This window comes from Loxodonta africana, chromosome 26, assembly GCF_030014295.1.
Source record: "Loxodonta africana isolate mLoxAfr1 chromosome 26, mLoxAfr1.hap2, whole genome shotgun sequence".
NCBI lineage: Eukaryota > Metazoa > Chordata > Mammalia > Proboscidea > Elephantidae > Loxodonta > Loxodonta africana.
In genome coordinates, this window is record NC_087367.1 from 38,084,798 (window position 1) to 38,101,368 (window position 16,571).

The 16,571-nt window shown below is 53.1% G+C and overlaps 1 protein-coding gene across 1 annotated transcript; it reads left to right on the plus strand.

Annotated features, from left to right (window-relative positions):
• Positions 1-1,201: 1,201 nt before the first annotated feature.
• Positions 1,202-2,335, plus strand: FOXL2 (forkhead box L2). Its single transcript, XM_010599519.2, has one exon. It carries the CDS (start codon positions 1,202-1,204, stop codon positions 2,333-2,335), a length of 1,134 nt encoding a protein of 377 aa, XP_010597821.2.
• The last annotated feature ends 14,236 nt before the right edge of the window (positions 2,336-16,571 follow it).

Consider the following 16,571-nt stretch of genomic DNA (forward strand, 5'->3'; position numbering starts at 1 on the left):
AAGGGCAGAGCCCCCCCCCCCATCAGTTCCATTTGCTACCTGTGCACATACAAGCACAGTCCGGAAAAACCCCACGGGAACATTTCGGCTTCTGTGCCTGTAGGAGCGGAGAGGGTGGGTCTACTGGGTATTAAAGCACACACGCAATCCTCATTCTAACCCGTCGGATTACAATGCAGGGGGGACTGGTCCCTAAGACCTATGGCAGTGCAGGAAAGAACACAGATGCGGCAGACAGTGCCTCTGGGCGCCTCCTCGAAGAGATCCTTCCCAGACCCCCATCTCAGAGATCTCGCTCAAGGGACATAACAGGCCTAGATTTCTTCGTTCCGTGACACGCTGCTTCTGCGTTGGTTTACTCAAAGCCACAGAGCAGCTCTTTCCCGTGTCCGGGCCCCCTCACCTTCCCGCCCCTCCCAAACTCGAATCTTTTTCTTTCACCTGAAAGCTGCATGGAGGCCTGGAGCGCCACTCCTCGCTGGAGCCCGAGCTCCCTGGGACCGTGAGCTGAAGGACCCCACCGAGGCCTCCCTCGGCATCTCCCTGGCTCAGTCCCCGACTCAGTCCGCAGAGCCAGCACAAGAAGATTTCAACGGTTCAGGAGAACGTGAGCCTAACTCTCCACCGGGCCCCTGAGGCTTCCTGGGCCGGGACAGGGCAGTCTAGGCTATGCGGGGCGTTTATAAAAAGTGACTTGGAGATAAACTCGCCTGTACTCAGCTGGCCTCCCCGCTATAGGGGCGAAGGCGCCTGACGCAAGCGGAACTCGGCAGAGCCCATACGAATCAGAACAGAGAGGCTCCTGGCGTACTAGGGACTCCAGGAGGCAGCTCTGCCAGAGACTCGGGTCGTGCCTCGGGAAACCGGGGGGGGGGGGGGGGGGGGGCGGTGAGGAGAGAGGGAGAGCGCAGAAAAGAAAACCCACCGAGGCGGGGACTGGCCTGGCTGGGAGGGGCGGCGGGGCCGGAGCCCCTCTGTGCTGGGCGGGCTCCCCCAGGGCCAGAAGCTGAGCTTCACTCCAGTTAGCCGCTCCCTAGGGTAAGGGAAAGAAGAAGCGAGAAAAGCAAGAGGCTGTGAGCGAACGGGCGCGGGCAGCATCGCTGTCTCCAAAAGTTTGGGACTCGTGCTCCGGGACACATCGCCGCGCCAGCACCAAGAGAGGAGAGCTGTGGCGGCCCGGCCGCGGCGCGCTGGCTTTGTCATGATGACCAGCTACTCCGAGCATGAGGGCTCCGCGGGGGCCCTACTGGCCCCGGAGACTGTCCGCGCAGCCAAAGAGCCCGAGGCGCCGCCGCCGAGCCCGGGCAAGGGCGGCGGCAGCAGCAGCGGCGCCGGGACTGCTCCGGAGAAGGCCGACCCAGCGCAGAAGCCCCCGTATTCGTATGTGGCGCTCATCGCCATGGCTATCCGCGAGAGCGCGGAGAAGCGGCTCACGCTGTCGGGCATCTATCAGTACATCATCGCCAAGTTCCCCTTCTACGAGAAGAACAAGAAGGGCTGGCAGAACAGCATCCGCCACAACCTCAGCCTCAACGAGTGCTTCATCAAGGTGCCGCGCGAGGGCGGCGGCGAGCGCAAGGGCAACTACTGGACTCTGGACCCGGCCTGCGAGGACATGTTCGAGAAGGGCAACTACCGGCGCCGCCGCCGCATGAAGAGGCCCTTCCGGCCACCGCCCGCGCACTTCCAGCCCGGTAAGGGGCTGTTCGCAGCCGGAGGCGCCGCGGGCGGCTGCGGCGTAGCGGGCGCGGGCACCGACGGCTACAGCTACCTGGCGCCCCCCAAGTACCTGCAGTCCGGCTTCCTCAACAACTCCTGGCCGCTGCCGCAGCCGCCCTCGCCCCTGCCCTACGCTTCCTGCCAGATGGCGGCGGCCGCAGCAGCCGCAGCGGCGGCGGCAGCTGCCGCTGGCCCGGGCAGCCCCAGCGCGGCCGCAGTCGTCAAGGGGCTGGCGGGCCCCGCCGCGTCGTACGGGCCGTACTCACGCGTGCAGAGCATGGCTCTGCCCCCGGGTGTAGTGAACTCGTACAACGGCCTGGGAGGCACTCCGGCCGCGCCCCCGCCACCGCATCCCCACCCTCACTCGCACGCACACCATCTGCACACAGCCACCGCACCCCCGCCCGCTCCGCCGCACCATGGTGCCGCTGTGCCGCCCCCGGGCCAGCTGAGCCCTGCCAGCCCGGCCACCGCCGCGCCCCCGGCGCCTGCGCCCACCAGCGCGCCGGGCCTGCAGTTTGCCTGCGCCCGGCAGCCGGAGCTCGCCATGATGCATTGCTCTTACTGGGACCACGACAGCAAGGCCAGCGCTCTGCACTCGCGCCTCGATCTCTAAGGTCCCAAGGCACCTAGGCGCGGACGGATGCGAGGACGCATGCAGGGATGCACGACGCGGGCCTTGGTCGTAGCCACCTCAGCCTGCTGGACCGTGCGCCGGCTGCCGCGGCCTCTGGAACCAAAGCCCACGGCCTCTCTGCCCTTTTGCCCCCTAGCTCCCCTGCCTCTCTTCTTTGTCTTCTCTGCTTCGCCTCCTGTGCTCTCTTTTCTGCCCTCTATGCCCTCGGGCTCCCCGAGCCTGCAGGCCGCCTCGCCGCGTGTTGTTTCTCACCTCCCGGCGCCTCAGCGTCTGGGCTGGACGCCCCGAGCCAGAATTCACAGCGGAGGGAAAGTGCCCGGGGCCGAGATGCAGCCGGGCGCCAGCGGCACAGACCCCTTGGCCCTCGATCACACATCGGTGCGTTCGGGCTCGGCTTTCCTCTCCCGGCCGAGCAGTCTTTGGCTAGAAGCGCCGCGCTGGGCCGGCATTGTGACCCGCGCCGCCGAAGAAAGGGACGAACGTGTCTGTTTGCTCCTCGAACCCTCTTGGCGCTGTTCCGAAGCCTTTTGCTCCGGGGACCCCTGGGCGAGGCAGGGGTGGGCCAGAGCAGGGAGCCGGAGCAGTCTCGCCCCGCGGCCTGCGCCCGGGTGTCGGGTTTACACCACACCCCGGCTGAGAGGGAGGCTGCGTTTCCTGCGCTCTCCATCCTGGCGCTTCAGGCACCTCCAAGAACAGCGACTGGCTAATGTTTTGCTAAGCTAAAAAGGGCCGGGGGGCTTTTTTGGATAATATTAAAAAATATATTTTAAGAGAAAAAAAAATTCCCCGGGAAATCCGGCGAAGTATTTGTGGCCTTGGAGTTTGAGAAATCAAAAGTGTCAGTGACCCCCATCTTCTGGGAGATTTAAAGTAGAATTCCTGTAGGGCCTTAAAAAACCTGTGTTCAGAGAGGTGGGAGAAAACCCCCAGTAAAAGGTGATTTCTTCTGCGAATTGAAACTTTCTCGCCTCCCCTTATAAAACAAAACAGATTCCCCCGGATCTTTCAGTGCAAGCCGGGTTTGCCGCGAGCTCTTGGCCTGCCTGGCAGACGCAGCAGGGATGGGATGGCTCGTTCCTCTTCCAGATTTTTTTTTTTTTTTTTTTTTCTTTTCCTAAACGTCCTGCTTCTCCCACCTTGGGAAGAAGGAGAAATGTGAAACCCAGCAGCGGCCGGCCTAGATGGTCTTGCGGCCCCTAGGCCAGCCGGCCGGAGTACCCTAGACCTGGTTGTCTTGTAGTGTGTCGTTTGGAGGACCAAATTTTCTAGAGAGAACTAGAGCACTTTTGTTTTATTTTTTAGCCTTGTCGATTCCCGAATAAATTTTTGTTCTTTCTTTTATTACGGACTTACGTTCTTTCCACGGCGCCTAAGTCTGTTCAATAGCTAGTTAAAAGAAGATTTTCAGCAAAATTTTATCCTTTTTCAGAATGATCCAAACAAGGGAGTGGGGGACGTTTGCGGTTGTCGCTGCTGCTTTGTTTCCCGGGGATTGTTTGTTTTCTGTGTCATCGCTAGTCTGTTGGGCTGTTTTACGTCCTCAGAGACATGTTTTGCCGTGGTTCGGTTCACAAGGCACGACTGTAGGTAGGATTTGTTCTATTTTTGTACCCATGCAAGTTTGTATTTTACCTCTTACTCCGATTAGGTGTGTGGGCTATCATTATATTGTTCTCATACTTTAAATTTTTTTGAGTTTCAGAAAAGTTTTTTCCAAATCGATAAAAATCCTGGTTGCAGAAATGCTGTGTAAACTGCAAACCTCTATACAAATAAATATAAGGAGTGATTGGTAACCCTACTATTTTTAATAATCAGAATTCATTTACCTTGAGATATGGGTAAGAGGTTTGGGCGTCTCAGAAAGGGAACATATTGCTTGGCTGCAGAAACCTGATTCTCTCTCTCTCTCCTTGTCTCTTTCTTCCTTTACTGAGAATCTTCGAATAACAGATTAAAACCGGTGCTTCCGTGAAAGCCTACAGGCGTTTGACCAGGTTCGAGCTCGGTGTTCTGAGGATGATTGGGGGTGGTCGGCCTTCCATACTCTGATGGGATGACAAATATCAACCAGCGCTGACCTGGCCATATGTCTCTGGACATGCCCCCACCCCCCAAGCAAAACCTGGAGGACAGTGGTTTCTGGTCCAGGCCAGCCAGTGGGCCAGAGCGACTGTGTGACTGTAGGGAACAAGACTGCAGGCCTCTCACTTCAGCCAACTGGTGATCTGGCCATGGTGGAAACCCGTGTTGTGTGTAGTTAGGCCCAAGGGGAAGCGACGGCTACTCAGGAGCCCCCTCTTCCCTCTGGCTTCTGGAGGGAGGGTAGAAGCACAAGAACAAATCCATGGTAGTGGTTCTGAGGGGCATTCCCCCAGACTAGGACAGGAGTCTGCAGAGAGCAGAGATTAGCTAGCTGGAAAGGGAGGGAGAGCAGAGATGAGCAGGCTGGAGAGGGAGGCTCACATGCAGCCAGAAGCAGGAGAGGCTGGTCAGGCCTGGTGTGTGTGTGGGGGGGGAGGGGTGTGTGCTTCCCATGGCCGCCTGCTGCGCTGTCTGGCTAAGGAGAGTTGCAGAGAATAAAGTGGGCTGCCGCTCACTTCTCTGTGTGTGCTTTCTGTGGTGTGAACATGATCCTGTGGGCAGTTCTGCAGTCTGTGCAAATGGGTGCACGGTGTCAGTTGTGTACTGGTGACAAAGTGGGAGGTGTGTGCATCTGTCTCCTGAAGAGGGGCCATATATGCGAGGCGTTGTAATACTCACGTGGCTAACTCTTACGGTGCTTCCTGGTATGCACAGTGTGTGTTGCATTCACACCTCATCAGTGAAGTGTGCAGTTATCATCTGGTGTATTATCAGACTGGCTGAACAATAACAGAGAATATGTGCAAAGCCTTTCCCTTCAGCTGGTAGAGGCTCCCTCTTCCAAGGCTGTGGAGACCCCCCTCTAACTGTGGTCCCCAGTAGAGAAAGCAGGGGAGTTCTGGTGGGACAGAGCTGTGGTGGACAGACAGCAGCCCACCTGCAGTGACGTGGGATAGTTGGCTTTGGCTAGTCCCCAAGAACTGAAGGCAAAGAGGCACCTAAGGCTGGAGAGAGAATATCACCAAGAAGGGAGGATGAAATAAGGCTTTCCAGTCTACACAGGGAGTGGAAGAGGTGAGTAAAAGGAGCCAAATTCTTCCCCCTTGGAAGCCTGCAGGAAGGTGTTTGCCTCCAATTCCAGCCTTAGGGATTTCTCCAAGGCTGTATGGTTTGGTCATTTTCCCACAATGCTAAAAGTTTGCGGTAAGGGCAGGCTTTCTTCATTTCTCTATTCCTTTCTCTCCTCTCCTGCATTTACCCTTTTGAGTTTCTCCTAGAGAAATTGATTTAAGGAATTCCCTAAGTGAAGGCAAAAGTATTTGGGAGTTCCCGATATGTAGCAATTATGCCTTAGCATATACAGCCTGGTCTAGATGCCCATGTGGGTGTATGTATGTTTGCCAGCATGTACTGTAAATACAAAGTAAGTAGAGTTTGAAAGAAATACCCTGCCAATTTACACATGTCCTGGGTATGGAGTTGCTACACACGGTATTGAATGTGGAGTGTGTGTATGTGCGCACGAGTGCTTGTACTCGCTCACATAAACATCTTCACACCACTGACACCAAGAGCTCCCTCAGATTTTCACATGAATTCTTATCTCTGCTCCCTTAAAACTGTCCAGTCAGACCACTCAGTGTCTAAAGGATAGCATCATGTTCTCACGGGGAACTTTGGAGATGTCTTTGCCAGCATAGTACGCGTACCAAGGTACTTCGAGGGCCTACGAACTTCTCCAGGATGGCCCTGCACCCCACTTCATAGGATGACCTGGTCCTGTTTACCCCTGGAAGCAGTAAAGAGTTCACTGCCCCACCCGATTTGGGTGGGCATGAGGCCCAGGACCTGAGATTAGGTGCCCTCAGGCCTTGCCTAGGCTGTGCAGAGCCCCCTGGAGGCAGGGAGGAAATCAGGAGGTTTATACGGCCAACAGGAAACCCTGGTGGCTTAGTGGTTAAGTGCTACAGCTGTTAACCCAAGGGTTGGCAGTTTGAATCTGCCAGGTGCTCCTTGGAAACTCTACAGGGCAGTTCTACTCTGTCCTATAGGGCCGCTATGATTCGGAATCGACTCAAAGGCACTGGGTTTGGTTTGGTTTGGTTTTATATGGCCAACCAGCAGAAGATGGGCCAGGAAACTGGGTCTAGGCAAAGACAGTCTGCCCTCGAGTGAGTTCTTCCTTTAATGGAGGCCTGGAGCAGCAGAACCATCAACTCAAACTTCTGACCTCCAGAGAGGGTCCAGAGTGAGCAGAAAGCTGCTCCATCAGGCTCAGAGGCCCTGTGGTGCCTACTCTCTTTGGAGCTAATGTGGTGGTGACCTGTCCCGGGGCCCTGTTCTGTTGGCCCTGTAACTGCTGGGAGCAGCTGCCAGAAACATCAGGCAGCCCCTATACAAAGAAATGGGCCATACACCCACACCTCTCTCCCATATGGTGGTGACCTGGAGCCTGGAGTGAGTGGCAGCAACTTTCATGCCCCCAGTTCTGCCCTAAGGACAACCAGGCATTAAGGATTCTTGAAACCAAGCAGCCTTCATGGCTTTCCACTTTCTGGAATGAGAGCTCTATGCTGTCACAAAGAATGTCTGGGCCCCAGGAACCCAAAATCTCCTCATTTACATTTAAGGAAACAGGTCTTGAGAAGAGAAGGGACCAGCCTTGGACATTTTAAATCCAGACCCAGAAAGCGGCTGAGCCCAGCTACACACCAAGGCTCTCCGAGTGGCACAGAGCACCCAGGAGCTCAATGGGAGACAGGGGGACAGGGACACCAAAAGGAAAGAGAAAGGAGCAGACATGGATCTGAGCTGCATGCAGACCAGGCTACAGGAAATGCTGCTGTGTGGGCTGTTTGTTGCCACGCAGGTTCCCTATCGGTGATGAGCTGTGACAAGCATGTTCTGGGACCATGTCACTCTGGGTCCCAGAGTGCACTGTAGGACAAAGACAAGGACTTGCTCAGCTGGGCAGAGCGGGGATGGAGCCTGGCATCCCCCTTTAATAATTGTTGACATTGGGCAAATCACTCATTCTAAATTTTAGTTTTCTTATAAATTAGAAATAATTACACATAGCTCTTAGGGTTATTAAAAATAAGAATTAAATGCCCAGATGTTAAAGTGTTCAGTTTATAGTAGATGTTCAATAACGATTTGTGAAAGAAAGAGATTGCAAGAGACAAAAGAAAGAAGAAAGAAAGGAAGAGAAAAGAGAGAGCGAGCCTTTGGTAGTAATCTGTAGGGTTCGACATCCTAACCCCGCGGCCACGGCTACCCTGCGTGCCCCAAGAGCCCCAGGCCACCGGGCACTTCCCTGGTAGGGCGTACACGATTGCTCCCACCTTCCGCGGGCGGGAAGGTGAGACGCATTCTGTTGTCGAGGCTTAACCCTCGAACCCTGGGGACACAGACAGTGGAGGCCATGACCCACCCCAGGGTTCCCCCAACAGCCCTCTCCCTGTTCCTAAGGCGATCTTCACCGGTATGCGAGATTTTGTCTGAGAAATGCCCATCTGACCTGTTAAGTGGCACCGACCCAGGCTCGCGCCAAGGTACAACCTCACTCTCAGGCTCACTGGCCGTCGCCCTCTCCCCTCAGGCGTCTCCTTAACGGACACGGAGCTGTTTTAAAACTTTTTTTTTTTTTTTCGCTTTTTCAAAAAAGCTGTCGTAGCCACTGAACGGGAGATGGCGGGATCAGCCGGTGGGAGAGACTCCCTTTGGCCTTTGTGGAAAACGGGAAACCTGAGGAGCAAACGCAGGAAGCGGGCTGGGTCGAGCTGCCGCCGGCAGCTGCGCGGTCCGCGGGAGGGGCGAAGGCGGTGTAAGACCAGCGGCCCGGAAGACCCGGGGCTGCGCGGCCAGCGCCGCCGGCCCAGGAACCTGTTCGCGGCGCTGCAAGCCTCGGTCCTCGGGCAGGTATGGGACGCCTCCTCATTGCTCTAAATAAAATTCAGGGTGAAATGATTTGACCGGTGTGAACACCTGGTGCTCTCCACCACCGGGCGTCGGAGGAAGCGCAAGAAGTGCAGAACTCAGCCGGCTGTGGCTGCCACGCCGCGAGGCCGATTAGGACTTTGCAAGTTGGAAACCCATCCTGCCCAGGTTGTCCTAAGTAAAAATACTATCGAACAGAATAAAATAAAACCTTTCCCTGGATTTTCCTCTACGTACAAAGGAAAACGCCTTCCCTAGGCAGACAAAGAAAAGGAAAGGGCAGAATCCCAGGCAACTTTAATATCTGCGGACGAGGAGGGAAAGGGAATATGCTTTTTGCTTTTTTGGGGGGTGGGGGGAATTCAAAACTTATTTTTTAAATCCCCCAACCACTGCTAAAGACTGTGACTGTGACAGAGAGCCAGGAAACCAAGCCCCCGGCCCTCAGCGACAACGGACCGTTGTCCCTTTTCCTGAAGCTCCCGCAACTGCTGATCCCTCGGAGATAAAGGCCGGGTCAGGGCCCTAAGGAATCCAAGAAAGGAGGCAGCGCGGCCGCCCCACCAGCCGCTTTCAAACCCGGGTAGGGAAGTTTCCAACACGCGGGCCTCCCTGACTCCCCGAACAGGGGCTACAGGGCCCACCCCCAGGCCCAGCTGAGGCACGGATCCGCTTTTCGCTTGAAGTTCTTCCTGTCACTAATTCTTTGGACCCTGTTCTCACCAGCATTTTGTTTTCCTACATTTAAAAGCTCCGGGAGGGGCGAAGGGCTGGGTGAAGACACGTGTGAATGTCCCCAGAGGTGGAATCGTGCGCAACCTTTGCAGTGACTCTACCATTCGCGGCCGATGGGTTTGGGTGGTAGTCAGGATGCCAACCCGTGCGATATCCATTTCAGCTGCGCATCTTGCCTTTTCACAATCCCGAAGCCTCCTCTGGCGCCTGGCCTCAAATTTTCTGCGCAACAGCCTCCTGTCGGCTGAACGCATCTGCGGAGAAGGCGCGAGACAGTGCGTAGTCCTATCGTATCGCTTTCTGTGATTTAGAAACCCAGGTCGTCGCGGTACGCAAGCCGCCACGGCGTTGCCTCTGGATGCGGGTGGCCTTGGGCTTCCGCAGACACACCCGACTGATGCGAGAACTGTGCCGCTCAGAAGCCCTCCCGGGGAAGAGAGAAGAGGACAAGCCCAGCGGCCAGCGGGTGCGGAGAGGGAAGGCTGCCCGGCAGCCATAGCGCGCACCTCCCCGGCACATCACGTCTCATCCTGGGGCCCCGGCCCACGTGCAGCCCAAAGGGACCTTGCAACCGCATACTCTCCCAGGCCGAGGGCGACTCCTAGGTTCGCCTCCCACTGCGGTGCCCTGTGAGGATAGGAAGACAGCCTAAGACATCTTTCTTGGGGACGCGACCTGGGAAGGCAAAGAAAACGCAACCGACCTGGGGTTAGAGGCCCCGCAGCCTCATGCTCCTGGAATGCATTCCAACACCTCCCTCTCACCTCTGTCCGCCCAGCACCACCCCCCAAGTAGCCGGCTCTGGGTGTCGGTTCCGGCTGAAACAGGAGTTGCCCCCGGAGGGCAGATGAGAGATAATAGAGCCCGGCAGCACCGAGGCGCTGATCCGCCGGCCTGGATCAGGGCTTTTCCGCACCCCGGAGCGGCACCTGAGACCCTGCTTCCCCCGGGTTGAAGTACGAATGCACACATTTGCACGAGGGTGTCCCGTATCTGTGTGCATGTACACGCATACGTGTGTGCATTTATGTGCCTAGGGAGAAACATGCACATTTACACACATGTAATGCGCGGGTGCACACGTTTGTAATCTGTTCTTGCATCTGTCCTGTACTCAAGGGCGCAGATACGGGTATGGCTGGCCACTTGTGGGTAGCAATTAATCTTCACATTTATACAGAACTTCACAGTTTGCAAACACGATTTTCACAACCATTCTGGGAAGTGATCTTTCGAATTCTCAGAAGTTAATGGGTGGCTGTTTGCACACAGTCTATGAGAGACAGAGGCCAGCCAAAGACCCCGCACGCTGTTGAACGTGCTCCGGGTGTGCTCCAAGGTGGATCCGTTTAGTGCCCCCAAGAGACCCCAGGCCCAGCGGGCCTGGCCAGGCTTCCTGGGAGATCGACAGCCCCTGGAGCAGAATCTCGATTAGTTTGCTGATAAGCGCGCTCTTCCGGAGCTCGGTGACCTGGGATTCCAGGGAGGAGAGCTCAGGTCTCGCCCCAGGGCTGCCAAGGCATGCTGGAGGGTACCAGGGCCGTGGCCGCTCGCGCGATCATCGGTCCTGACGCCTTGGGGTTCCGTGTCTCTGAAGCAGCCCTATGAGGCAAATGCGCGGTGACAGAATTCTGTCACCCCAGCCGCAAACCTGGGAGCACTACGTTTACTTGTGCCAGAGCCGAACAGTGAAGAAACTTGAAGTCACTGAGCCCCTGTTGTCTCGAATCCTTAAGGACCCCCCCCCCCCACGAAGCCCTTTCTACAGACGTGATTAGTCGGGGGCTCTGAGCGGCCCAGTGAGTTTCCCCAAGTTTAACAACTGGAAAGTGGCCAGTGGCAGGTTGAAATCCACAGTTAAGTATGTCTACATCCACAGCCCACGGTCCCTCTGAGCCCAGCACTGATCGCCAGGTCCCTGCTTGGGCCAAGTCTCCCGCGCGCGGTTCCGTGCCATGCGGCTCCCAATCTCAGCCCTCCTAGCTCTCACCGGCGTGGTTAAAAAACAACTTTTCTATAAGCTTGGAATCTGTTGCTTAAATATATATATATTCCCTGTGTGTGTTGGGTTTTTCTTCTTTCCTGCTCTCTCTCCTTGGGCATTTGCCACCTCCCCCACTCCTCACCCCCCCCCACCCCCCGGCCTCGATCTCGGAGACTCGAGGTTGCCCGAGGGCTGTAGCTTGACCACATCTAGAGGAGTGCCCTTGGGCCTCGGCTTTTGCCTCCTGCAGACTGAGGTCGTTGGTCTCTGGGCTCCAAGGCCGCTCCTGTCAGCCCGGCTGAGCCGGGGCCTTGGAAGAGAGCTGGTGGCGTGGCAAGGTTGCCTTGCGGCCGCACTGCCTGCACACTGCCCTCTGCTGGCAGCAAACGGCACCACCGCCACCTCCCTCGGAGCCGCAGCAACTTTAAGCATTGTCCAGGACCTCCTGTATTTCTCCATCCCCGCCCTCTGCTCCCCGCCGGCGCCACGGGCTCTAAGCGCTCCGATTCGGAGCCACGCAGAGAGCCGGAGCCCTGCGCGGGCAAAAGCCCCTGCTCTGTGGCTTCCTTGGAGGGACGGGACAGGGCGTGGGAGCCCGCGATCCGCAGACCCCCACCGTGCCCGCAGGCATTGATTTGTGCCCCACCGAGAATTGCCTGCGTCCAGAAAACCTGCCTTCTCCCTCTGACTCCCTTTCAGGGCGGCCTTGGCACTTGGCTGCTCTCGGAACGGCCTCTACTTCTTGCTGTTCACTTGTCTCACTCGCTCCCCACCCTCACCTCAGGGTCTAACCGGTAGTGATATAACCGATTCTCCATCGTCGCTCTTGAAATAGGCTGTAGGCAGCGAGGCGAGGAGACACGTCCGCCTACTGAGAGCCTTGCTAGACAAAAGAAAAAAAAGACAAGGTAGGGTAAAACCAATAATCATATCTGTACACTTTCAATGCTATGTATTAGGCCTTTTTACATTTTCACTGGGTTACAAAAATAACAAATTGAAGAAAATAAAACATGAAGATGTGCAAAGAAAACAAAAATCACAGTAACCCACCCCTCCTCCAAGAGATAACCATGGTTAATATTTTGGCGACTTTCCCACCTTCTTTCATTTATATATTTCAATAAAAATAAGTCTAATTTCCGTGATTAATAGAATACACTTTATATAGAATTTGCAGTTTTGCATCTTGCTTTTTTTAACCATTCATCATGAGGATTTCTTCATATTTTATTATTTGAAAACATGATTTCCAATTACTGTACAATATTCTATCAAATGGGTGAGTCATACTTTTCTTTTTTATATAACAGTGCCAATTCTCTTATCTTTGTTTCAAGCCCAGGAAAGTCTCCTTGGCCATATTTTCTGGGTCGCTAAATATATGGTCAGTAGTTGACCAATAAATCTTGAGTCCTTTGCCTAAAAAGCATAAATCTTGAGTCCTTTGCCTAAAAAGCAAAGTCATAGCCCCACTCTCCAGCACAAAGAATCCACCCAGAGATTTGGGATTGACCTGGGCTGGGAGCAGACTTTCCAGTCCCTGCTGACAGCTGTTTCCCTTTGCTGGAGGCCAGTGGAGCTGAGTGGTGACAGGGATGCCTTGGAAGAAAGCAAGGATTAGTCATATACCTAAAGAATTGTCTCAGTCTACTTCTAGAATCAGAACCCTGTAACTCCAGCTGGCACACAAGGTGATTTCTATGACCTGGGTTTCTGTGTTCAGTGTCTTGTGATGGTTAAGAGTCAAACATACCTTCATTTGAATCTTGGATCTCCCCCTAAGAAGCTGTGTGACTTCAGCAAAGTTGCTTAAGCTCTCTGAACCTCATTCTAAAAATTGGAATAATAATGCCTACCGCATCCAGCTTTTGTAAGTATTCAAAGTAATAATTACATCACCTAGCCTGGTGCCTGTGCAAAGAAATCATCAGTTCCTGTACCTACTACTTCTACACTGCCTCTGCGGCTGCTAAGCTGTTGCTGCTGGTGTTAGCTAGGTCTTGGGGAATCGCTGCAATTGTCCTCTCCCTCATCTCCTGATCTCATTGCCATTGTTGAACACAAGTCTGAGTCCTGGCAATAAGCTCGGTCCAGGTTCTCAGGGCTGAAGGAGTCATTTTCAGCACCCTGGTTGGGCTGCTCAGGACCTTCTGACAATCAGGCCCGGGCCTCAGCTATTTATACTAGAATCATTCAATCAGGAAAATATGCAAACTCTTCATTCACCGGGATCCGGCTATTGTTGGGTCAGAAATTATATTTCTTATTCTAAAATAAAAGGTACACTTGCTGCTTCACACACATACTTTTTTTGGTGGGGAGGAGAGGTGGGCAGTATGTGTGTGAAGCAGCAAATGTACCTTTTATTTTAGAATAAAAAATATCATATAGAGCTAAGAAGGCACAGCAAATGACCAGCTCAAGTGGCCAACCTGGAAAGGTTCTATGGCTTGGTTGTTTGTTTATATCCATCTCCCAGACAAAATGCCTTCTCACCCTCTGACTTGACAGGAATCTAGGAAAGAGACTAAAGAATTTAATAAATTACATTAATTCGGTTGGTCTGATCATAGTAGACTCAGCTGCCCATCAGACCCTCATGGGGAAAATTTTTAAAGCGCAGATTTCAGGATCCCCTTCAAACTGGACTGCCTGTGCCTCTTTAGGGCTGGTGCTTGGCAATCTGTGTATGCATATCTCTACGTTAGTTTCTCCAGGTGATTCTGATGAAGTCCATGGAGCCACGTTATGGAACCACTGCTGTTCCCACTTGAATTGAATGCTGAGGTTTCTCCAAGTGGGCTCCAGAAAAATACAGATTCCAAAGAATCTTCCATTGGGAACACATGGAGTTAGGAAGAGTCTGGTTCCAACACCAGATGTTTGTGTGTGACTGTACGTGTGTGTATAAGGAGGGAGTATAGATTTGTTTTTGAGTACTTTTGTTGTGCTTGTTGTTTGTGTGTCAGGTCTTTTTGGTCACAAGTAGCATAAACACACTAGAACTGGCTAAAACCAAACCGGGGTTATAAGGATTCATGAGTGATCCTGGGAGCCAAAGCCAGTTGGCAGCCAGACTTTCTGAGGGGCTGGAACAGGGACTGAGCCAATCGTAGCTTCACTCTGCAAACCAACTTTCAGCCCTCTCCTCTGTTCAAGTCCTGATTCCATTTTCCTGTGAGAGAAAAGCTGATTGGCCCACCTGGGTCAGATGACCACCCCGTTGTCCTGTCAAATGGAGCCGTTGGCAGTGGGGAGGGTCTTATAGTGTTTTCTGATGGTCCCTTGTGGGGAGAGCACGATCATGGAACTCACTGCAGAGGTTAAGCAGACACCCCCAAAAGTCTGATTTATATCAGTCTGGCCCCTCCAACCACTCAATTAATAGCTCAGGGGTTCCCAACCCTCACTATACTTCAAAATCACCTAAAACCAAACCAAACAAACAAACAAAAAACACCAAACTGGTTGCCTTCTAGTCAATTTTCTGACTCATGGCAACCCCATAGGACAGGATAGAACTGCTCCATAGGGTTTCCAAGGCTGTAAATCTTTACAGAAGCAGACTGCCACATCTTTTTCCTTTGGAGAAGCTGGTGGGTTCCAATCCCTGACCTTTTGGTTACCAGTGAGCACTTACTTAGCTCTTAACCACTGCACCACCAGAGCTGCCTTCAAAATCACCTAAGGGCCTTAAAAAACATTGTACCAAAGCCTCGCATCTGCAGTGTAGCCAGGTCATCAGGATTTTTCTAAGCCACTCTGATGATTCCAATATATAGCTACAGTTGAAAACTACCACAATAACCAAATGGGGAACCGATGGCCAATTTGACCATTTCCTAAAGACACAAATACAACCTCAAAATACAACCAATTAAGAGGAAAATTATTAAATCTTAATGGGTTGTGCCTGCCTTATTTTCATCTAATTGAGAGATTGACATCCTAATATAAATTTCAAATGCCATGATTATTCACATTTGACATTTCCTAAACCTCTTGGTATATACATTATGTTAAATTACTTAAGGCACTTGACTTTTCTGGGGACCCTAAGGCAATAGAATAAAGAATGGCTCCCTATGACCTTTGTTGTCCCAACTCTCCCATAAACTACCTGCCCCCTCTTTTCCTGGGTCTCCAACTTGCCAGGGTGGTCCCAAAGCTCCCAACCCTGAATCCCACTGACCCTGCTGCTCCCACACACAGGCCTGTGCTTCAGAGTTCCCCATCCAGGAGCCTTTGCCACATCTCCCTGACCTTCAGGAAGCCAAAGGTAAGAGGCTCTGCCCTTAGCTAGACTGGTGAATACTGATTGAAACTTTGTTCTAGTACATGGCAGACTTGAGGGACATCTTTTTCCCCCTCCTAGTAGTTTCCCACTTAATCAATTAATCAATCAATCAGCAAATATTTCATGAATAGCTATGATCTGCAAGACATGAAGAGAAAAGAGAAGTCTCACTTCAGAGAGACCCCATCACTGGCAGGAGTACAATAGCTATCCCCTAGGCCTAGCCTTGTGTAGATCCTAAGGAGCGTATTAAAGGGATTTCTTCCTCAGTTTCCGGTTTTTCTGGGCATTTCCAGACTGGCCTATAGCTGGGGCTCAAGCAAACTGAGAAGGTAAGATATGGCAGGAAAGAGAAGGAGCTGTCATGCCTCTGACCCCTGCCTGGTTGCTGGGAGCAGAGTGTGGAGGGATGCTGCTCTTCCCAAAGCTTCATCCTGGGAGCTGTTCCCTGCCTCCAGAAGCAGGCAGCACAGAAAGTGAGACAGGCTTGCTTTCTGAACACTGGAAAAGAAGTCAACACAAAAGCCAGTGACTGATGGAGGATTTGTTATGAGGTGGCGCTAAGGACAAATACCATAACCAGGGCTTGAGGATGTCAAATAAAGTCTCAGGCCTTGGTTTCCAGTGTAGGAGTTTAGCCATCAGCATCACCTTTGACCTTGTTAGAAACTCGTATTCTCAGCCCCATTGAATCAGCCACTTTGGGGGTGGGCCAGCAATCTGTTTTTTAACAAGCCTACCAGTTGATTCTAATGCACTTTCAAGGGAATGAGGTGAGAGAGTCACTCATCCCAGACTATCCACACCTAAAACACATGCTAAATCCAACTATTCTAAGTTCTTGAACCTCTGAACAGGTTCCATGGAGTCAGGCAGGAATTCAGAGATGCCACCCCAGCAAGAATTGCCCCACTTCCCTCACTACCACATAAAATCTCCCAGTCAGGAATCATTCTGGCTCAGGCAGAGGCCAGGCAGCTGGAGCAGAAGCATTACCCAGAAATGCTGCCTGGGGCCTTGGAGTTGTTACCATATATTTTTAAATGCCTTCGGCAGCTGCCCACTTACTTGTATAGGCTGCTGGGAAACTCCAGTCCCTGAGCTTTGGGGTGGGACTTCATTGGTTCACTGTTGGACAGGGAGTGATCAATCAAAAACAGGGTCCAAAGAGT

Excerpts from the sequence above, each read along its gene's own strand:
- FOXL2 (XM_010599519.2), top strand. The coding sequence starts at position 1,202 with ATGATGACCAGCTACTCCGAGCATGAGGGCTCCGCGGGGGCCCTACTG.